The following is a 24180-nucleotide window of genomic DNA, read 5'->3' as shown; positions in this document are numbered from 1 at the left end:
TGCTTTCCCTACTGTCTTTAAACAAGGACATGTTATTACAACTCCATTTGTTTCTTGGTTCCTTATGTTATATTCTTATAGGGCTTTTTTTTTCCTGCCTGTAATATATTGGGGGAGATCAAGGTAGGTAAATTAATGTACTTTAGCTCAAGTAAGGAGCTAAAACTAATTGCAGTAAAGGCTGGCCAATGACAATGGGAGTTTATAGTCCAAAATATCTAGAGGGGACTACTTTACCCAATCCTAGAGTAGAGGATATTTGGAATGCAACATACTGAAATTTGCAATAATTAAAAGGAATGGGCATTGACTTGTGATCCTCTAGATGACGCTGAACTATAACTTCCCAGTCAGCACCAATCAATGGTAAGAAATCCTATGATTTGTTTAGTAAATCTAAATCTAGTTCAGTAAAATCTGGAAAACCGGGGCTTTATCACCTCTGTTTAAACAACATTAAAGAACTGGAGCTGGGCACACATGTAAGGGGGGAAAAATCACAATATTTAAGAATTGATTTATGGTAGTATAAATACATATTTATTGTATTTATACATATAGAGGCATGCATAAGAACACCAGCGTGCCTACTGTCCCTGTCCTAATGTTCCCTTTAATTGTATTCATTTTATGTATTCAGTTCATGCTTATACTTAAATATATATATATATATATATTAGTACTCGACAAATAAATAAAAAAAATAAATAAAAAATATACACTTTTGTTAAGCTTGAACCATTATGCTTTCTTTGTAACCAAAACGATAGAAGAATCAGACTGCTTTCCCCTTAAAACCACTTTCCCCCCACCCCTTATGGGTGAGGAAGGCTAAGGAATTCAGCAATCACTGCTTGTGTGACTGGAGAGAGACTCTAATTTTTTTTGCTGTTGCATAACTTTGTAAACTTGGTTTCCAAACTTCCTTGATTTTTTTTTCTTAAAATAAACCACACTTCCTTATTTTTAAAATTGTTGAAAAATTCTTTGAACCATTTTGATCAGATGGTTAAATGTAAAAGCATTCTTATCCCTATTTTCAGTTTTTGTTAAGTTTTCGATTGATTCCTGCCCAGGCTAATATATCTCTTTAAGTGAAGGAACAAGAGCTTATCCCTTTTGATCAATCCCTTTTTCCCCCTTCTCCTTTTGTGCCTTTTCTCTTTTTCTTCACATAATGCTCTATTTACTTGCACTCTAGGAAAACTAAGCTGCAATTAAGATCAAAGCAACCTACACAAGTAGACTCAATTACAACTTGTGAGGCTAGATAGATGTCAGGAGCTGATTCTAGAGACATGTCAATGCTGTCTGATTTCACGTGTCTTGAAAATTAATGTTTATTGCTCAACCATCGGAGCAATGGAGCTCAGCTGCCCTCTTTCATATCACTTGTTTAGTTGCCTGGTTATGTGCAAGCACTTTGTTCTTCTCTGGACAGAACCAATCCTCTATTGTGTATCCAACTTCTGTAGGAAATTGCTTATAATGTAGGGGTAAACAAACGGTTTGGGATGTTGAGCACATCTGAAATGTTGCTGCCATTTTTATGACATCAGTTATGAGTACGGTTGGTCATAAAGCTATCGCTTAACTCTCCTAACTCCCAATGCTTTCAATTATTTTATTTTATCTATGGCAGTCAAACTTTCAAACAAACTATCCAACATAGTTTGAACAGAGTCTGTAATGGAGACTTTGCTGATTTCCTGGTTGTGACAAACGAAGCTATCATTATCAATGTTAGGCTAGCCAATGGAAAATTGGGGGGGGGGGAATATATAAAGAGGCCCCTATGTCTTTGTCTCACCATCAGCAAGATAATTCTCCAAAAAAGTAAAGTGAGTAAAATAAAACTTTTCTGGGGGAGAGGGGAAGGGAAGAGAAACCAGCAAGAGAAAGGGTGAAAATGGGCTAGATATGGAGGAGGCAGTACAGGAAAATAAAACCAGAAAATACTTCCTTATGGGAAGCTGTGTAGCATTGTGTCTATTGCTCAGTTTTTTAAATGCCTTCCCTCTTGGTCACATAACCAGAATGGAGCCAATGCAGCACCTACTGAGCTTTTCAATGAATACAGACACACACACACGACACACATATTGCACAGATGCAGAGGAAAAATTGCAAATACACCTGTACATGTAGAATACATATATAATACATTGTCCTTGGTATCTCCATCATAAAGGTAAAGGTTTCTCCTGTCCAATCATGACTGACTCAAGGGGGCAGCGCTCATCTCTGATACTCAGCTGACGGAACTTTGATTGGCTGACAGATGATTATTGTATTTTTCGGACTATAAGACACACCTAAATTTAGAAGAGGAAAACAACAACAAAAAAGTTTTTTGCCTCCATGAGCCCCATTTTAAAGCCTTTTTGGGGTCTTTTTTGGCCCATTTTGGGGCTTTTTTTGGCCTGTTTTTGAGGCTTTTTCCAGCTCATTTTCAGGGATTTTTGGGCCCATTTTCAGGGGGTTTTGGCTCATTTTTGAAGCTTTTTTCAGCCCATTTTTGAGACTTTTTAGGCCCATTTTGTTTTCAGAAATGGGTTGAAAAAAGCCTTGAGAACAGGCCAAAAAAAGCCTAGAAAACGGGGTAAAAACAGCCCCAAAACCAGGCTGAAAAAAGCCTCAAAAATGGGCCAAAAAAAAGCCTTGAATATGGGCTGAAAAAAGGCCTGAAAAAGGCCACAAAAAGACCCAAAAATGGAATGTGCAGAGCCCAAAAAGTGGCCGGTAGGTGGGCAAGGCTTCGACAATATTTGGTCTATAAGACGCACAGATATTTTCACTCCCTTTTGGGAGACAAAAAAGTGTGTCTTATAATCCGAAAAATACGGTATGTCATCATGTGACCAGCATGAAAGTACAGAATGCAGTAACTTTCCCGCCAAAGCAGTACCTATTTATCTACTCTCATTTGCATGCTTTCAAACTGCTAGGTTGGCAGAAGCTGGGACGAGTAATGGGAACTCACCCTCATGCTACGCTCTGGTCTCAAACCCAGGCTGTCAGCTTTCCATCTGACAAGCTCAGTGTCTTAACTCTGAACCATCGTACCCCCTTAAGACTATCATACCCACACTCAAACAGAGGCAGCACATGTTGACCCTAAGATTGTGCAAACAAATGCAACACTTTTATCACAAAGAATGAACTACAGATCCCTCTGCCTGTTTCTCCTATCTTGTTATTCTTTCCCATGCAAAAGAATGCTGGAAAAAAATTATGTAAACAGGAATTGGAGGCTGTCTGTCTCTGTGACTGTCCATCAGCAGAATTACAATCCAGAATTGGCCCAAACCCGGTGTGGTGGGGAAGCCAGAAAAGAAAGATCAAACTTGAAAATGAGCCAGATTGAATTAGGTGCTGCAGAGAGAGAGAAAAAAACCCCCAAAACAAAACTTTTCTAGTGCCTCTTTTTGGGACAGAGAATAAGGTGGAAAATTGAAATGTTGCCTGTTGTTTCGTTCTAAGCCCCACCTTTTTCTTGGTCACATGACCCAGAAAAGAGCTGTTTTAAGGGATTGGATACACTTCCAGAAGCTGCGCTCTATATTCCCTAACCTGTCATGTTAGAAAGGTGCTAGAAACGGATGGTTTGCCTGGCAACTTTTCTACTTAATTTTGGTTAATTAAAAGAATAATTAAAAGAAAACAGTCAGGTGAGCCAGAAAACTAAGCTAGTATCAAGGGAAATGACTTTGGGGCTATTGGCATCTATCAACACCTCATTTGCTGCTATTGGCATAATGAGTAGAGAAGTATAAAATCAACACACTGTCTAAGCCAACCTTCTCCGAGCTAAAAATGTTGTTCTTTCCAATATAACTTGTCAATGCAGGCATAGTAACACTAACCGGAGATGATGAAAGCCCAAGTAGCAGAGGTTTGTTCTAAACTGAGCCATTTGCAACAACTTAAAATACACTGAGAGATGCTTTCTTGATGTAGTTTTTGTCACCTCCGTATACTTGTGTATATGCATGCGTATACTGTATTGTATTGTTCTGTCCCAAAAGATAAATGGTTAGGAGGTTCCAGAAATGTATTTCATTGAAGGAAGGAAGAATTCTGCTTTAGCTTAGGTAAAATTCCCCTTTAAAATAGAATTTATTTGTAAATATCAGTAAAACAATAAAAGTGTAGGATGGGATTTTAAAAAGAACAGGAACTAACTTTTTAAAAGTTTGCCTTTCTTCCCCACTCCAGATATTAGGTTATATGCCCGATTATATTTACATCTTTTGAATCTTGCAAACATTTGATCAGAAAGGAATAAGCAAGGAGAAAAACAAAGTTTTGATGCAGATACTGGAGATGCTGTGTCAGCTGTGTTCCCTCTCACCTACTTCTTGATTATTTGGTCTCTCAGATACAGATTCCAAAGACAATGAAAATGCCTAACAGGAAAGTTGACTTTTGCATTGGTGTGCATTCATTTGTGCAACGTTGTCCTCTGATCTGTGCCATCTAGCAACAACCTTATAGTGAATAACTATTACCATGAATCCAGATTCCCATTACGGCTGAAAATAACTTTAAATAGGTCAAAGAGCGCCACTGCCTGATAAAAATGTTTTATCAATCCCAGATCAGAATCAGGAGCTTCGTAAGGAAAAGCTTGTTTATAAGGGAATGCAACATGGAATAGATCAGGGGTCTCCAACCTTGGCAACTTTAAGACTTGTGGACTTCAACTCCCAGAGTTGGAGTCCACAAGTCTTAAAGTTGCTAAGGTTGGAGACCCCTGGAATAGATCCTTGGGGATCAATGATAGCTCTCAAGTTTAATAAAACCACAACACCGTCTTTCTTATTCACTCCCTCTACATTAGAAAGTCATGTTTTTGTGCAACAACATCAATGGAATTATAAAGGTCCATATGGATAGCCAATCACAAGAATTAATCTAGATCCGATTTCCCTCTGAAACCTGGAGCTGCATCAGTGTATAGGCTATACATGAATGGTGGGTTATTCAGCATAGCCAACTGACTGCCTAAATTTTTGCAGAAATTAAAGATTTAACCATATCATAAATGTGGTTAATAATCCCAGCTTTGCTACTTTGCAAATAGCTACAAATCTAAGAAGCTGCTGCCGTACTTTTAAATGTTGGGCTCCCAAAGTTACTGGGCTCCCAAAAGTAGATACATGAGTTCTTATTTATTTCAGTTAAATCTTGTTTCAGAGAGAGGGAGACAGAGAGGCTCCCAGATAGGTAGACAGGCAACCCTTAGCCTATTTTGAAAAAGCCAAAGATCTCCCTACAATCCTAAGGATAAAACTTTATCCCTTTAATATTATCATTGTTCAGACGGGTATGGAAAAACAGGATAGCTAATAAATGGACAGCTTTTGGTAAGACCCTGATGTCTTGAACTACAACATCCATCACCCTTGGCCAACATATTTTGGAAATTGTAGCTGAACACATCTAGAAAGCACCAATTTATAAACAATTGTTTTCAAGGAGAAAACGTTGGGACTATTATAGATAGCATCACATTACTTATCCCTGGATCAGTCTTACAGAGAGCCAGGATATTATCTTGGCTGTTGACAACAAGTTTACCTTCTTTTCTCTAAATAATCTTGCTTTAAAGAAGTATTTATTTGAGTCACTTCTTTTAATCTGGGAATGGAAAATTTGTGACTTCCCACATACAGCTTTCCACATCCCTCACCGTTGGTCATATAGAATGGGCTGTTGAGAGCTATAATACAATCGCATCTGGAGATTCCCAGATTCTCCATCTCTATATAATGCCCTGTTAAGACTGTCACAGTTTGGTGAACTGTAGCCACGCAGTAACTTTTTGTTAACTGTGTATGTTGGGTATTGTAGATTTGGAAAGCAGGGATTTGTCCCATATAAACTGGTTCTCAATTAGCAATTCAGAGGTGCTTTATAGTCCCCCTGAATACTGCATTTGCTCTCCTAACTGTAGAAGGGTGGGATTTTCAGGGGTCTTTGCACCTATCAGCCTGTTCCAGAGTAAAATGATGGTGCAGCTTTCTTCTAGTGCCATCTAGTTTAGTTAACCCAATTTGCAAATACTCGGTGAAATTGTAGCCTAGTTAAATTCCCTATCTGTCTTCATTAATATGGAGGCAAAAGCATGGCTGAAGAAACCCCAACATCCCTCTCCAGGTCTCCTTGACCTGAGCTTTGATGACATTAAACACAGGATTAATTCAATCACTGAGATCAAAGGCAAGTATTGACTAAACATTTGGTTGTCTGAAGGTTGTGGCATTTTCTAATCCCAATAAATAACCTCGTGGGATTTATTTTAATGAAAAATGTATATCACAGACACACGTACATATATATTTGCTTACACTTAAAAAACAATATTAACTGGGGGGGGGGATCCATCTTCCTCATCTTCCCCTCCTTTCTTTGTTGCACATGTGGGGGCGAGGCAATTTTGAGATGAGGCAATAGCCCAAAAGCATGCTATTGATTTTTTCGTTTTTGCTCCAAATGGGAAATCTCAGGAGAGGGTAAAATGGGAGGAGGTTAAGGGGGGGGGGGGAAGAGACAGAGAGGGTTAGATAACCTCTGCAATTTTATTGGCTGACTTACCTTGAAGCCTGTAAGTTTGAGCATGCCCATTGGATGGGCGTATAAAAGAAGGGGCAGTGAACGCATCGGTCTGTCTTCTCAGCGGAGCAGTTCATTGAAAGTATAGCTGCTACTAGCGGAGCTGAGCCCCACTAGCAGCCCTGCCTCTGGAAACGAGATCCAAGCAAGAGACAGCAAAGCAAACTATCTAGCTATCTACGCTCGCTCGCACGCACGGACACGACACGCACAAAAAAAAGAGAGGACTCGCTAAACACCAAATAGAACCAGAAAAAAATCCAGCCAAGCCGGAGTCACCATGTCAAGAGCTGAGGATGGACGCTGCAGCAACCCAGGCTTGCTCCAAATCTCAACGCCAGAAGTTGAAAACAGCCTTGGCAGTTCAAAGGTAAGGGAGAAAAACAAACGCTCTTGGATCTCTCTCTCTCTCTTTCCCGGTCTCAAGCTTTCGGAGAGGAGGTGAAGTGAGGGAGCTGGGTGGTGCGTTCAAGCGGCGTTTGGCGGCGGCGGCGGCGCTAGCCGGCAGCGGCAAGCATCAGAACGTCTCTCCCCAAGAGTGAGGGGGTCCGGGCGCTTAGGTCGCGCTGCGGGACTAGCTCCCTTTCGGCTTTGCGTGCGTGAGTTCAAGGAAGGACGCCGCTTGTGAAACGCAACAAAGCTGTTTTAACTCTGTTCGGGCCGGAGAGAGTGAAGAGCGAAAGAGAGAAAAAGTCCGGCTTTCCTTTTCGAGGATTTGAGCAACGACTAAGATCCTCCACTTGCCTAAGAGACTTTTCTCTCTTTCCTTCTCCTTTCTTCGCGCTCCCCCCTTTTTCTTTCTTTCTTTTTTTTGGGGGGGAGGGAAAGGGAACCCCTACTTTCAGCACTTTTCCTCCGAAAAATAAAAGCGGGCTTGTGTGGTGGTTTGTTTTTTTTTTTTTTTGCACACCTTTTGTCAGTCCGTCTTCTGCTCCCCTCCTCCCCCCCGGTAAAGTCTGTGCGAAAGTATTTTTGCCGAACAGCATCGCCGCAGAAGCGAATCGGCAAAGGGAGCGCAGGCTTCTTCCACCGCTCCTTGCTTTGATTTTTTTTTAAATATATATAAAGATGGTTATTTTCTTGCTCTTTTGCGGGGCAGAGCAGACGAGGAAAAGGTGTTGGGGGGGGGGAAGGAAAAACTTTTTTTGGAGTACTTCGTTCTGCGATGCAGACAAGTTGACACTAGAGGGACCCCGAGGGTTTGGTCTGAATACACTGTTTTTGAGTTTCTGCGAGAGAGGATTGTGGCACTTTCCTGCTTTTTTTCTCCTTTTTTTACAGTAGAGAGAGCGGGCGGAGGGAGATGGGCACGCTCCCGGCTTGTGTAGCAAAACTCCATTGTAGCAGAGAGGTTGTATGAAAGTTCCTACCCAGAAAGACGAAATGTGTGTCTCTGTGTGTGTGTGATTTCAGGAGAAAACAAAACGTTGTAAAAAAGCCCCGATGAATGAGATGCATTGTAGAGGGTCTGATCCGTAAAGGGATGTTGGGAGACCGGTTTCAGTCCGTGAACTTTAGAAGAGAAAGCGGTGGGCAGAAGTAGTAGACGACTTCTCCTCCGTGCCTTGAGATGCCTTTAAAGCAAAGCTAATTTTTTTTAAAAAAACAACAACAAGTAGCCCAGGGATACTTCTGACTGCCGAAAGTATACCCTAAATAGCCGGTAGCTCTTGTGACATGTGCCGCGGTGGGAAGTCTGGAGCAGGAAATCCAAGGTGTGCTTTGTTCTTGCCGCTAGGGGTTGAACTGCGAAAGAACTGTAGGTGAAGTCGGTAAATGTCCGGTGTGCGATTTGGATACCTTGCTTCTTTTGCCTGTCCGTTTAAGGACACAAGCAAGGTCATGTTCTCTTGGATTGAATGTTATGGGGTTTTTGTTTTTTTAAAAAATATTTTGCATTACTTTTCTCTGCTTTCCTTAAACTGCTTGGAGGAGAAAGCTTCTGAAGATTTCTGCGTTGTTGCAAAGGACACGTAGTTCTTGAGCTCTGCTTGCTATTAAGCGCGTTTTAGAACACTATATCGCGTGTTAGATCAATGAGGAGTGAAAACGGATCAAAACAGAACAATAAGCCAAGAACTGAGTGAGAAGAAAGGGCTGGCAAGAGGGGTCTTCTACTTTAGATGGCCTTATTTGGATAACTCTTATTCCTATTATCGTTCTCCCGTTTTCTCTTCCAGTTGCTTTTCCCTAGAGGAATTGTTTGGAGAAGCTTTAAAAAAAAGTTTTTAGCACTGGGCAGAGCCATAGGGATATGGAACGCAGAAGGAAGCTGTGGTTTTCTACAGCTTTCAGTGTGTCTGAACCAGCTAGTCATATATCAACAGTTTCTAAGGCTCATTTCTTTTAAAAAAACAAAATAACTAAAAAGAAAAAGACTGTTAGGCACAAGAGGTTTATTACTGGGGTAGTAGCATGAAAAGATGCTTGGGACATGAGAACGGTGCTTTAAGTCTCCCAACGGACACTTCTGAGCTGTATAGCATGTTACTGTTTATAACGCATACCGTGCTTTGCAAACGGCTGGTTTCTGTAGAAAACAGGGAAAGTTGCTTGCTTGAGGATGTGTTCCCCCCCCCCCCCAAGCTCTGGCACAAAAAGTTGTAACGAAGAGAGGGTTGCCATGCAAAGGGGAAGCAGTGAAAAGGGACTCCCTTTGCTGTTTGTTGGAGCCTTTATGGGAAGCTGTGCAGCTAAAGCCTTTACTTCTGGCAACCGAGGGGCGCTTTCCCGCTAATTTGCCTTTCAAGAGAGAAACTGTTTACCTGAGCAATCTGTAGACAAGGTCATTCAATACAAGAGTTGTCTTTCTCCTGGAGCAATCTCGATCTGCAGCAACCCAGGGAAATTCAGCGAAACCTTTGGTATTGTTATATTATGCAGCTAAATGCACACGGGTCCTGGATGGTTTAAAAGGACTCCCCCCCTTTTTTTTCTTTCTTTCTGAGCCCATTTGGGAGGGGGTTCGCTGCAGCAAGGGCATTGCCCGCTGCACACTACTCTCCTGTTAAAATTCATAATGGCAGCTTAGACTAGCTCATTTATCCCAGCAAGGTCATTTCAAAGCAAGTGCCTACTTCATTAGCTGTATACAGGGAAGGAGGAGGTCCTGAAATAAGATGCTTTTAAACAAGCAGAGATAGCCAAGGGACTGTTTTGTTAAATGGAGCTGGAAGAATATGCTCCATATTAGCAGGAAATGCAACAAACACAAATGTGGTTTTGGATGAAGTCTGTGTCCATTTCAGTCACCTTAATTCTCCCTGTAACTGAGTGATGTAATATTGTTGTCCATAGCTTTGAGTTACTTCAGGGCTTTGGAAACTAAATGCAGAAGACAGTAAGAGAACAAGCTGTGAATTTGGGAGATTGAAACTGATCGGTTCAGCTGGCTGAAGACATTTAGATTTCCCTTTTTTTGTCTTCTGCCAGATGTTTTTCAAAAGCGAAGCAAGTTTGTTTTATTGTTGTTGTTTTTTTTTTAAAAAAAAAACTGTGAATAAAGTCCCACTTCTTTCTTTAAAAGACCTCCTGGAGTGGATCACCAAAGTTCAAGCAGTTTCTTATACTCTGATGGAATGAGTAAACAGGACCAATTCTCCCTTCTGCCCTTCCTTCTATCTTTTCTTTTCCCCACTCTAAAGGCTTAACTGATACCAATGTCCTTTTGGAGTGGTTAAGGGAATTGAGTGAACGTAGACTGTATTTGTTACCAGGACAAAGGGCAAGAGAAAGAATGTCTTTTCATTTAAGTTTCTTGGCTGTCTGGAAAACCTAGAAAATGAGCGTGAAAGCAAAGCAATGGCATTAAAGAGCAAGGATGGATCTTTTTGCAGTCTTTCTACAGGGGTGGGCTGGCTTGCTTCTGTGTGGGCAAGGTAAGAGAGCTAGGCAAATCCTTTCACTTTTAGAAAGCCTTTTCGATTATGCACTCCAATTATAAACACATTTATTTATAGCTTGGATGTTCAATTAGTCTGGAAGAACTCACAACCTAAATTCATGGTTACAGCGCCCCACCTGAAAGACTAAACCAAATAGATCAGCTCCTGCATCAGATTTCTTCAACCTGGAGCCCCTTGAGATGTTGGGCAGCACGTACCCACTGCTAGCATGGCACCTGCTAGGTGAACAGTGTCTTACAATTTTGGGGCAGGACATACTTTCATCTCTTTGTGATAGGCTTTAGAGAGCCCTTCAGAGCTCGGCTGAAATAAATCCACCAAACATGTAGCAGAGCTGCTCCTTAATTGAAGAAATGTGAGCTCATTAGTATATGAGTTAGAGATTGCTATGTTTGATTGGTTTACAGCTACATATATTTGCATGAGGGGAAAAAAGGGTTTTCCCTTTTTGAGAAGATTCAGGCCTGTTTCACAACAGACACTACAGCAGCAATCATAAATCAACTTCTCCTGATTGGTCTTCTGCTTTTTGAGAGCATGCTTATACCGCGAATTTTAATCTCTTGTAAAAGGTTTTAACGGCTGGAAAGACTGCCTGGACAAGTCCCTGTAATATTTTTTGGGCAATATTTTCAGAAGTGGTTGACCACTGCCTCCTTCCCAGGGCTGAGAGAGGCACTGGCCCAAAATCACCCAGTTGGCTAAAGTGGGACTAGAACCATAATCTTCTGTTTTTTTCAGACTGGTGCCTTAATCACTAGACCAAACTGGCTCTCCGGAATATAGTGGACATAATACTGGCTGATGGTTGAATTTCTGGGCTTGTGGGGAGGTGAGAAGAGAAGATTGAGAGGGAGGGGGATGGAACAACTTAACTGGAAAGTTGGAACAGGAGTACCCCACACTAAAAGATGTTGCTGCCTATTCCACGTGTATATATGTCTGTGTGAGATGGCAGAAGATAATGTGCTGTGAATTCTTAGCCAATCGGTTCTATAAAAAGCTGACTGGAGGGACATATAACCTTCAGGGTAGAGGTGGTAAACAGATATACGGAATACTTCATCCACCCTCTGTCACATAAAACTCATTCTTCCCTTCCGTTTTTCTCCCCAGTAGGGTTGATAAATTCTCTTCCGGAGATTACCTTCAGAAATTAGCTGGGCACAACACACATGGAGAAAGCCTCTACCTGATTCAGTAGAGCTGATTCAACCCCCTGCTTTTAATTTTTTTATGTTTATGGGAATTGTCACAATTTGCACACTTTTAATCAGCCATGACCTAGAACAACTTATATGTGTGCTTGCTTTTCAAATGTGCAAGAATTTAATACCACTGGGGAGATTGTCAATTCTGGTTCCTCTAGAGGTGCCTGAAAGTGTGCATGTCTATGTATATCAACCTTTGGTGGTGTTAAAATGTAACTGTCTAAACCCCAACAACTTAAAATGTATGTTACATATCTATCTTCTTGTGGGGCAAATAGATGCCCCACAATGCTCCTTTTCTATTAATTGAATGGCTTAATCACATTAATATGAAGAGATCACGTGTAGACCAAGTATAGACCACTTGATATTCCAACCCAGTGACTTGCTTAGAGCGAGAAAAATTCCCAAAGGTGATGCATTTGTTTTCTGAAGCACTGAAGTTGGGGCATCTGCTCAATTTCCTAAAAAGCGCTATTGCTGATCTTGGATGAACCTGGAAAACAACCTGTCTAGGTTTAGTTCCATTTACAATAACTCCTTAGTTTTCTAAAGTGCCAGAAGAGCATATGTTGAAAGTAAAATTTGGACTTGGATTTGATTTCCTAAATCAATATCCTGATGGGATCATGCAACAACTTCCTCAGCAAAATATTTGAAGGATAACACATTAAAAAATGTGTTTCTGTAGAATACTATGAGCTGACTACAAGGAGGCCCCATAGCAGCATTGACTGCTAAACCTCCAACTAAGGCTCTCTTATCTCTACTATTGCATTGTCTTACCTTCAGTGGGGTAAAGATGCCAGATTGGTTGGTTGTTTGCAGAAGATTCATCTGGGGGAGGAGAAAATGGAATTCAGCACTAAGCAATTAAAAAGCTCTCCTTTTTTGGCCTTGCTTCCTATTACATTGACCTCTGAGCGGGTAGACTGAAGGTAAGGAGTAGCATTTTTAAGTGGGAGGAGAGCTGACAGAATAAAAAGTAGAGTGTGAATTGGGTTCCAGAGGCATCCATTGGAGGCTGGATATGCTTCAGAACTGTTATATTATTTTACTAGCAGATACAAATTGAAATAGGTCTTGCCTTATTATTTCATTTAAGGGAAGGCACATAAATTCTTTCTTTACTTATTTATCACAGTCTTTATATAGAGCTATATATCAAAACTGTGATAAATAAGTAGAGAATTTATGTTATCAAATACCGGGGGGGGGGGAGGGAGATCTACCTGTGCTAACTATGGGTCAACGTTTTGAAAAGGAAAAAAAATGAGAACAGATTTTCTAACATAGAACTGGAAGAATATCTAATCTCCATTGCTGAGAATAGTGTCCTAAAACTATCTTAACGTCTGATCTAAAGTTTGGGTAGGCAATTACAGCGTAAGAGTGGGTTGGGATTAGCTATGGCTGTAGTTTCTGGCTGCCTTTCTTAAAAATATCATAGGTTTCCTCTTCAAAGAAAAGAAGGAGCTAAAAAAAAATAGAATTGGTTGTGAGGACTGTGGTAGCAGTATTGAAGAGCTTTAATTTGGAGTCACCTCTTTTCTCACTGATCCACTTTCATTTCACAAGTCAGAAGAAGGTCTGTGTGATTATCTCTCCAGAGCAGTGCCAACATTCTGCTATAATGGGGCATCTATCTGTACATTGTTGGCAGAGGAGCATGTGCCACATCACCTCTTGTTTGAATAACCCTTATAGGCAGGTGAGAAGAGTGTTTTTCTGGGAGAGATGGAGTAACAGATCTTGCAAGGGGAGGTGGCTAGTAACTATCAACTTTGGACACAAGAGATAGATTTCCCAGATTTGAGTCCTCTTGGAAAAATGAAGTGTGTGTGTATATACACAGGCACACATAGATTTTGCCAAGTATCAAAATTAAGCAATCTTTTATGAGAAATGAACAGGGACAGGGTCGATGACAAAGTGGCTAAACTAACTTTTGAGTCTTGCCCAGGAGGCAAAAGTTAATAAGGGCTGGGCTTCCTGGTTGACCATAAACTTTACCCAGCACATGTTGCATATTTGGCAGTCTAAATGTGTATATGCCTATGTGATCAAATGCAAGGGCATAGGTAGCTGAGCAGTCACGTTTGTGATGTTTTCACAGCATTTGATAACACAGCCTTTGATGCTAAGGAGCATCACTGATTGCTACTAGCTTACTGGATTCTTTGGACATACCTGGTAGACTTGGAGCCTGTTTGCTGCATGAATCAGAAAACACAAGACAATCCTTGGAAGCGATGTATCTAATTAGCATTTCCTCTAATAGCAGCAGCCTTTACCTGCACATACAGGATTAGCTCTTGAAAAGCAGGTGAAGATGGATGTATTCATGGTACCCGTGAATTTTGCTCTATGGGACAAATTTGTAAGAGGTGTCTTAATTAGAGAAATGTTGCAAAGGGAAAGAAAGAAATTTGCCTAGCCCCTTTTGCCCCCTCTTCTTTCTTTCATTTGGTTTATAGCTCAAACATCCTCCATTTAGAAATGCAATAAGCTTAGAAAAACAACACCGGTAGATTGTGACTTTCCTGTCATATATTTGGTTCAAAGCCAATGGAAGAAAATAAATTGAATCTATACTAATCAATATTCTCTGTCTGTCTGTCTGTCTGTCTGTCTGTCTGTCTGTCTCTCTCTCTCACACACACACACAGACAGATCCTAGAAAGGGAAAATTAATATTTTAATATGGGAAAGCAACACCAAAATGCTGAATATGTCTTTATCATCTCTCTCCAACTTGCTGTTTAGATCGGTTTGCTAATCAATTGTTCACCTGGCCAAAACTCTCTAATAATGCAAGGGGTTAATGATTTTTTTTTAAATTGTGAACTAATCTAATTGAACTTTTAACTACAAAAACAAGCCGGAAGATTGTCCCTTGAGTTGATGGCAAATAGGATTGTCTCTATTCCCTTCCATTTTTGCTTCATTTTAGACTATAAGCCTGGATGTTAGGGGGAAAAAAAAACCTTTTAACTGGAATATTCTGAAATAATGCTTGGTTTGAATCCAGATTGGACAATTTGTTTTAAGTAAGAAACCAAAGTATATTATTACAATTGATGCCCTTTCTCTGCCTGATATAGCAAGTGGTTCCCCCCTCCCCCCACTATTTCTGAATATAGTGGGACACTATATGTTAAGTCGTTGCTTTAAGAAGTCAGGTTGCTTCTCCCACTAGAACAGTGTTTCTCAACTTTTACTATGTGTGTTAACTTCAACTCCCAGAATTCTTCAGCCATCATGTTTTCTGGAGAATTCTGGGAATTGAAGTCCACACACCTTACAGTTGTCAAGGCTGAGGAACACTGCACTAGAGACTTAACATACCATAAGTTACTGGAAAGCTAGTAATCCATGATAGGTAGAATGGATTAAGGGATAGAAAGCTGGCCTTACACTCTGCCGAGGATCACATTAGAAAACTTGAAATTAAGCCAGGAATAGATTGGACTAGATCACTGTGGGATTTCGTCCAACTCAACGAAAGGTCGTCCCATCTGCTTGATGTGGTTCTGATGTAGTAGTTAAAGTGCTGGTATATTTTCTTTTAAAACAATAATGCTAGTCTGATTTAAAGCTGTCCAGAAAAGCTGTATAGATGAAGGGCCAGAGCACTTCAGCAATTAGCAGATTCACCAATTCTCATTTTGTATAGCGATGTAACATTCTGGTAAAATGCAGAGGAATTCTTCCTTATTCTTTCACATGTGGCAGGTCTAATTTTCTAAAATTACATTTGCCAGTCTAATTTATAAGTTTCAACAAAATATGGTGCTTTGAATGATTGTAGTTAGGTTTTGAAACTAAAAATTAATCACCACAGAATTTCTGATACTTGTCATCAGGGGCAGAGAAACTTCTTTTCACACAGACTTCAATTCACGACTTTACCTGGGCTCAGGGAGGAACCAGAGGCCTATCATTTTTCTGTCTTCATCACCTCATCTTCCAGAGAAATACAGGCAGCTGTTTCCATCTTTGCCGACCTACATCTGGATTTTGGACCTCTAAAACAGAAAAATAATGAAACCGGCTTAGTATTTTGATTTCTATTAATTGGAGCAGCTGTAGGGAGAAGCTGTGTTTTGCCTGCTTTTTTTAGTGTGTGTTACGGTATTCAGAACATGCATTGCAAAGAAAATGTTTATTTATGCTTATAAAGATTAATTTGTATGATGCCTGTTGTCTAAACACTGTGTTCAGTGTACTTGATCCATGTCTAGCTTGCTATGATGGGTCTGCCTTTTCATTTTTCATTAGGATGATAGACAATGACTGTGGAGGTACTTTAAACCAGGGGTTTCCAACTTTGACAACTTTAAGACTTGTGGCCTTCAGTGAAGCTGGCTGGGGAACTCTGGGAATTGAAGTCCACAAGTCTTAAGTTGCCAAGGTTAGAGACCCCTATTCTAAACCCTGGTAATTTAGAGGTCACTTATAGGAACAGTTTTTAACATGATGGATTTTTCTCTTTCACGTACAGAAGATGTGCATCTCCCGGCAGATATTGCTTCTTACGCTCACCTTCCTGGCATATACGATTGATTCGGTCTCTGCATACAGTCCTGCCGAAACTCTTTGTGGTGGAGAGCTGGTGGACACACTACAGTTTGTCTGTGGGGAGAGAGGCTTTTATTTCAGTAAGTATAGGGGGGAAAATGAAATGAGCTTGGCTTGGAAAAGTGCCAATATATCCATCTATAACAATACACGGTGTTTTGGAAAGTTATATATGAAGCATTATCTTAGGAGGCCTCACTTAAGCTGTATACACTATGCTAGCTTTTGTATATTGCTGGTGGGTGGCTGGGGCCGAACTAAAAATCCATGTAATCTGGCAGATGCGATGAATCCAGTTCTTATGAATCTCAGCCAGAATGTCCAGTGATAAGAAAAGTAAAATGTTGGATGTACTACTGTGGTCTAATACTTCTTCTGTATCTGAATAATATCAGATTGCTTGGTTGAAAATCTTGTTTTCTACATCTGCATGATCATACAATCACAAAATGCAAATAGTTCTTTATTCCTCTTATAGAATTCAAATTGCTTATGGTCAGAATTAAGTAAGCACACTTTAGGACTGCAATCCTTTATCTGTTTACTGGCCAACCAACACCTTTAACTTCATTCAGACATTCTCCAAGGTAGTCATGAATAAGATTGCACTGAAAGTCCCTCTCAGACCCTCCCAATATGACTGTTGACAACACTATAACTAAATAATACCCATTAATAAGTAAGAAACCATCCATAGTGGTGTTATTAGGAGAAGCAGTACTATGAAACATAAAATCCTCATTAATTATTAGGCCTAATCTAATTTCATTTGTATCTAGAATAGTGCTTTGGGGAATGGGAACTAACTAGGATTTGGAAGTTTTGCTTTCAGTAGATGTGGATGTTCACATAAGTAAAATTCTACCCACTGTGTCTCAAAGGCTTCTGCGTAGAGAAAAAAAAACCAGTATTAAGTCTTCCTTGTTATGAAAGAAAAATTCTTGCAAAATTTTAAATCCTTAAGAGAGAATTCTTGGATTGTGCAAATCCCTAAAAATCTTTTCAATTTGATCTATATTACTAGTGCAGTATCCTGGTGGATTATTGTATGGGTTCAATCCATAAACAATGGTTACAGTGTATGGGGACATTGTAATTTAATTATTAGCATAAATTGCTGAAATACTTTTTAAAATGCCAGTCATCTTGCTTTTCATTCATTCATTCACTCTCATTCATTCATTCATTCATTCATTCATTTTATATGGCCACCGATCTCACAAAACGTCCCTGATATACTTTAAAATATGCCTGTGTTTTGATTTTTCATCAAGGAAATACATGCTTATTTGATCGGCAGGGCAGAAGTCTAAACTTTTTGCCAAGAATTTATTTACGCCTGTATTATGTCACCCTTCTTCAACCAGAGATTCCTTCCAGGCATGTTGGGATTACATCACCCAGAATTCTCAGCCAGTGTGAACATGGCTCACATTGGCTGGGAGTCCTGGGAAATATAATCTCCAAAATCTGGACAGCATCAAATTGGGGACGATTATTCTGCAGATCATCTCTCACATTGTGTCTGGCAACTAGAGATGTCCTGCTCCCTGCTTCCCATATTGTAGGTGGTCTGAATCCTCTTCTGAAAACACTTTTAAAGGGAAGTTGCTTCTTAGTCTCTTTAATCTACAGCTCTGTCCAAAACCACCAAAGGTCAAGACCCCAGCTGGGGCAATTCATCATCACCCTATTGAAGTCAGACCCGTAAGCTTTAGTTCTCTTTTTAGATTCTCAGATGGGGGTGGGGAAGGCTGGCAGTAGTTGTGAAGAAGGGATGTTGAGCTAAAAATACTCCCGTTTAGGAAGTAGTTAATCAGCAACATGCCCAATAAATGTGTTTTCTAAGCATTCCTGGCAGAAGAGGAAGACGAAGAGGAAGGTGGCATTAATGGAGATCTAATAATAGTAATTGGTGTTCTTATACTAGTATCAGCAAAGGACACAAGATGGGGTGTTTAAAGGTAGGCACGTGACCTAGTGGCCAATATTTGGGAGGTCTGGTTCCAGCTCTTGGGGTGGATTTTTGATTCAGAGCAAAAAGCCAGTCTGACATAGGTAAATGAAGCTTGAATCTCTGTGTGAATCAGGAAGAGATGAGGGTGGGGGGGGGTGAGATGGGGGGAAGAGCTGAGCGAGAGTCCAGGCATCTGACTTCTGTAAACAAGGGCTCCTGTTTCTTCCTTTCTAACAGCTGATAAGAACTTAGCTCTTTCCAGCCACTTACGCTGACAAAGCACATTCTCTCCTTTCTCTCTCTCTTTTCTCTCTGCATCCCTCAGAATAATACTAGGAAAAATAAGGGGGTGGGTGGTGGTGGAAGGGAAGCTATTTGGGGGGGAGGGGTTTGGAACAATGGATGCTGCTGCCCAGCCACTCACAAAGGCCCTCTTGTTGGTGCCCACATTCCTTTGTCAGGAGAAGAGAGGATTGTTTACACCCAAAGTGTTCTTACGCTTGATTTGGTGCTTGATTGATCCGATGGAAGGGGTACTCAGGAGAGTGTGTACGAAAGAAGGCACAAGCGGTGGAACATTTTTGTGTTATTCAGAAGAATGGCACACGAGGCCCTGAACACAGCACATAAATATTCCCTCTTATCCCCTCATACATATTCTCCAGGATGCACAAGTGCATCTGAACTTTGACCCCAGCCACCAATATTTAGCCTCCTTGCAATTTCTGTTTAGGAAAAGAGAGGAAGAATGAAAAGCTAAATTGGGAAGGGGAACTTTGACGGAAAAAAAAAGAAGGGCCTAAATCGAGGAGAGGAACTCTTTATCAGTGTCAAGTCACAGCAGCCACGTGTCTTGTCTTTTTTTGCTAGAGCTGTCTTTGTTGATGAACATGATCCTTGGCCCTTCACCTGAAATGATGCTCAGAGGATAACAGAGCACCAGGGTGTTTATTTATTGGACACTGATACATAAACATGAGACTTATTCTCAGCTCTGATTCTCAGCAGTATCTAGTTAGGGGGCTACTTGTGAGGAGATCCATGACTTTCCCCTTCAAAAGGAAAAAAAAAAGTTGTCATTGTGCAACAGGAACTAGCAAAAAGCAATGCTTGTGCAAACCCCAAAGGCAACAATGTATTTAATCAGTAAGTAGTCTTGTGCAGGGGTCTCCAACCTTGGCAACTTTACGCCTGGAGGACTTCAGCTCCCAGAATTCTAGGAGTTGAAGTCCTCCAGGCTTAAAGTTGCCAAGGTTGGGGACCCCTGGTCTAGTGCATATCAGGAGAGAACCAGAAGATCCTGGTTAAGATGTTATGATGATCACTCTCTTCTTTGTTTCGGTTACTATCTCCAATATAGTGATGAATACAGACAGACAGACAGACAGACAGACATAATACATATATTACACTACTATTAAATTTTTATACTACTAAAATATTAAATAATGGTGGTCTGTGTAAAATTTCCTTGTCAGCTTACCTTTTCTTAGCAACAAGATCTCACAGTTTGCCTATGAAGGAATCTCTCAACATTCTGGAACAAACACAGCTCTCAGCTGAGTATTTGTTCCTCTTTTTAAATAGAATTGCATTTTCTTTCAAGGGGAGTAGCATATAATTTAGAACATAGGGTTGCTGTTTTTTTTTTTTTAACTTTTTAGAAAAAGATCACACATCAGATTGCCAGCTGTATTGAAGTGGATAGTGAAAGCTGTCCAGTTGCTAACAAAATAGTGTATACTTGGGAAGTAACTTGGCAAGAGAAAATCACAGATGAGTAAAGGAGTTTATTTTCATCATAAAAAGATAGAGCTCTCACTAACAGAAAGCAGATTGGCATTTCATACATTTTTCTCCTGGATTATGTATCCCAAGCCTTGTTTTGATTACTCACATTTAAATAAACTTGTTTTTAAATTACTGAGTTCAGTGAAGCTTAGTTGAGCTTAAATTTATTAAAATCCCATTCTCAAACTACAGTTCTCAGTTAAGATCTTTCTGGACTGTCATATTTAAAGTAAATTCCATGAAACTTTTTTGTTCTGCCCTTGTAACGCATACAGTAGTGGCTTGAAAATTGACCAAATTTTCAACCAAAACACTGGGGTCAGAGAACAAAAATTGGGATAATAAATGACAGTAACTTTGCCTCTTCATAGATGGAGGGGCTGTGTTGTATTTGTTTGAAGGAATAGTTTAGAATACAATCTCTCCAGCATCTATCACCCAGATTAACAGGAAGCAGCATCAGATAAACAATCAGGAAGAAACAATACCCTAATTTACAATGATCAAGAAGAGGGGGGCATTATATATACAGTCAGCAATCCCACTTTCTTTTGTACTGATCATTTTACTTAGCATGGTATTGAAACGTCTGTAAGAAAACAATTATTTCAACCTGCACTATGCATATTATCATAGATAAAATGTATTTAAAGTAGAGCTAAGTATCTCCTTTTAAATAATTTGATGAGAGATACATTAGCATGAAACAAATGGAGTTGCCATTAGCATGGAATTATTTGGGTTTTTAAAAATTTAAACTAGGCTTGTACTAACAAGTGAAATAGAATTTATTCTATACCAGCTCCAACTGAGTTTGTTCCATTCTTCCCCAACCTGGCATTTTAAGTTATGGGTTGGAAATAATGTACATCATTAGCTGATTGGGATAGATGAAAATAATAGTGCACTGGGCACCGGTTGTAATTGAAGAATTGCAAATGTCCTTAAATTTAAGGACATTTGGACCACTTGGTTTGCTGAGTTGCAAATTGTGTAAACCAACAGCAGCTTGCTTCATTTCTGCACTCCTGCTACCTTACCATCAAATGTGGAATTTGCAAAGCTCTCAATGGACTATGTGGCTGCTGCAGATTTTAAAAGAAAGAGACAAAACATATTGATCCATCATCTATCTTAAATACTTAAATGTGTGGCATCATTCATTTTTAATTGACTTTTTGTGTCAACAGGTAGGCCTGTGGGTAGAAACAGAGGAAGACTAAATCGTGGCATTGTGGAGGAGTGTTGCTTCCGGAGTTGTGACCTGAATCTGTTGGAAACTTACTGCGCAAAATCTGTCAAATCGGAGCGGGACCTCTCTTCATCTCTTGTGGTTTTGCCAGCAATAAACAAGGTTGGTGAAGATCCTATCTGAGTAATCAGATACATTTTTGAAAGGAAAAAAAATCCCATGGGACCACAGAACCCTTATCTTCAGTATTTGCTGCTTTTGCAGGTACAGCAGAATGATATTATCTGTATACAGATAACATCTTCTCCCTAAGCAACTATTTCTTAAAAGAGAGTCCAGAGATGGGGGTGGCTAGGGAGAAATGATAATGAATGGTAAAATACAATATGTCCACTGCTTGTCAAAAAGTAAGAAAGAAAGGAAGTTGTTGTGAAGTCCGTTGCTTGGCAGGATATTGCAGGATATTGAGTACCATGCTCAAAGTAAATTGGGCATGTTGAAAATAGAAACCTATGCATGCTTATTTAAAAGGGAGCCTTGTGCAACGAGGTGTGAATAAGCACACCAGCAGAGTTGCATTGCCAGGATAACATCAGACAGATTACAGGAGACTTTGTTAAGCAATCTTGTAAACGTGACCTACAACAAACAAAGTTTCTTAGCACGAAGTGCCAGCTAATCAGCCATACTGTCTTCCAAGATGCCTGGTTCCATCTCTCTTCTGCACAAGACAGGGTTGACTTTATTTACCTCTGACAATAGTGTTCCATGGGTACTGAGCATGCTCAGTTCTCAGTAGGCTGTTTTGGTGAAGCTGTTACCTTTCAGGGATGTCTATAGAGGAGAATCAGAAAAGTCAAGTTGGAGACTGTGAGGCAAACCTTTTGCTGACACGGTCTCCATATTGCACATCTGGTAAATATATGTGGCCTTTGATCATAGAATCACAGCTACCATCTTGACCTTTTGACCTCCTCCTGGACATGCTCCTTTTACTTTTAGCTTTTTCCCTGCTGACGTCTGTTTTTATGACGAAATGTAGGGTTCTTCCTGTTTTGACAAGTTAGCTCCTATTTGTAATCTCCATTCTGCTTTTGCTGAACAAAACTCCCTACATGGATAATGAGTGTATACCAGTATATATATTAGTATATATCAGCCTGCCTCAAGCTGGTGCTCTTCAGATAGTCTGAATATGCCCAAAAGGTATAAGACTGAGGAAAACTAATGAATGAGATTTTCAATATAGCTAATCCTCACTTACTTAATGTCCCATTTAGTGACTGTAAGTATGATGGTGTAAAAAAAAAGATTTGTGATCAATCTTTATATTTATGACCCTTGCAGAGTCTCATAGTCACATGATCACTATTCAGGGGCTTTGCAACTGACTTGTGGCAAGCAGAAGTAACAGAGAAGGCAGAAGTAAAATCACAAGTCATAACTGAAGGGGGAGTAAGCCCGTTGCAATCACATGATTTTTCCATTTAGCAGCTGCATCGCTTAACAACAGAGTTGCCCATTTCCAATTGTAGTCACTAAGCAAGAACTATAGTCTTGTATGCTGCCCGACTTTCAGCAACTATAGCGTATGCAGTTAATTTGACTCAAAGATGTGATACAATGAATGTGAATAAACTCCCCAATTTTATTGGATGCTCTTGGATACCTGTGGCATAAAACTTTCCCAGTGTTTTCAGGAGACAAAGGCACAAAAAGGAAGACAGATCTGAAGGAAAGTAATTCCAAGTGTCAATTTTGCCCCAGATGAATGTATTCTCTGCTATTTCAGTTCTGTCCGCTGAACCATGTGACATCACTTAGCCTAGTGACAGTCCATATCCTTTAAGTTTGTCATGGCAAGCAGTAAATTTGATCTTCCTTTGTCCTTCTCTCCCCATTTCTCTCAGGATATCTTCCAAAAGCCTTCCCATGTCAAGTATTCCAAATACGACATTTGGCAGAAGAAGAGCTCACAGCGCCATCAGCGGGGGATTCCCAACGTCCTCCGTGCCCGCAGGTATCGATGGCAGACTGAAGGGCTGCAGGAGTCTGAAGAAGCCAAGAACCATCGCCCGCTGGTCGTCCTGCCGACACAGACACCTCTGCCTGTGCACACCACCTCAGAAACAACAGGCAGCCAGAAGTGAACTGTGCTGAACTATTTGCAAAAGTGACTATTATTATTTTTTCCCAGTCTCATGGGAGGTGTTTTCAAGGTCTGGCCCCAGCCTTTTCTCTCTTGCAGACCAAGGTGGAGGGGAGAGAACAAATGTCCTTTCACACCAAGGAACAACAGAAAAAGGGGCACGGGAACACCAAAAGAATGGGATTATGACATCAGTGGTGGCAGCAACATTTTTGTGGCATTGTCTTTATAATTTTTTTTTTAATCTATTGGTTGGCTTTGTACTTTCCTACCCAGTATTTTCAGCTTCAACTTAACAGGGACAGCTAAGGCACTTGAACTATATAATAACAGACTTGCCTTTCAGTCCATATACTAACCAATGAAGACAGAGCAAGAGAAGATCATGGTATTAAAAGAAGGCCAAATTCTATATTTCAACTGACAGTAAAAAGAAAAAGAAGGGAAACAAAATCTGAGGTTTTAAAGGTTGGCCTAGCCTTTACCCCATTTTATTGTTTTATAAGTCACAATTGATATATTGAGGGGGGATTTTTTTTTTTTGCACATTTTAAAAGCTAGAAAAGAAATGATGAGGCCCACTACCTTTTTTAAAAAAATTACACAGTTCAAAATGTACTTGCACCTTTAAAAAAAAAATATCACAGATGAAGTGGAAGAGTTTGAGTGAACGTAAGTTCACTTTAATGGCGGAGGCGTCAGCATTGCACATTTGCCACAGATTTAGTTGAATTATATGAAATATATATTATATATAACTTTTTTTTTTTGGCAGA

At 40.1% G+C, this 24180-nt stretch overlaps 1 protein-coding gene across 1 annotated transcript; it reads left to right on the top strand.

Annotated features, from left to right (window-relative positions):
• The first annotated feature begins 6686 nt into the window (after positions 1-6686).
• Positions 6687-23587, top strand: IGF2 (insulin like growth factor 2). Its single transcript, XM_058157934.1, has 4 exons — positions 6687-6988; positions 16239-16395; positions 21254-21417; positions 23166-23587. The coding sequence occupies exons 1-4, from the start codon at positions 6899-6901 to the stop codon at positions 23403-23405; spliced, it is 651 nt and encodes a 216-aa protein (XP_058013917.1). The 5' UTR covers positions 6687-6898; the 3' UTR covers positions 23406-23587.
• The last annotated feature ends 593 nt before the right edge of the window (positions 23588-24180 follow it).

The sequence above is a fragment of the Ahaetulla prasina genome, chromosome 1 (assembly GCF_028640845.1).
Source record: "Ahaetulla prasina isolate Xishuangbanna chromosome 1, ASM2864084v1, whole genome shotgun sequence".
In the NCBI taxonomy this organism is placed as follows: domain Eukaryota; kingdom Metazoa; phylum Chordata; class Lepidosauria; order Squamata; family Colubridae; genus Ahaetulla; species Ahaetulla prasina.
This window is presented reverse-complemented; position numbering and strand designations above follow the sequence as displayed.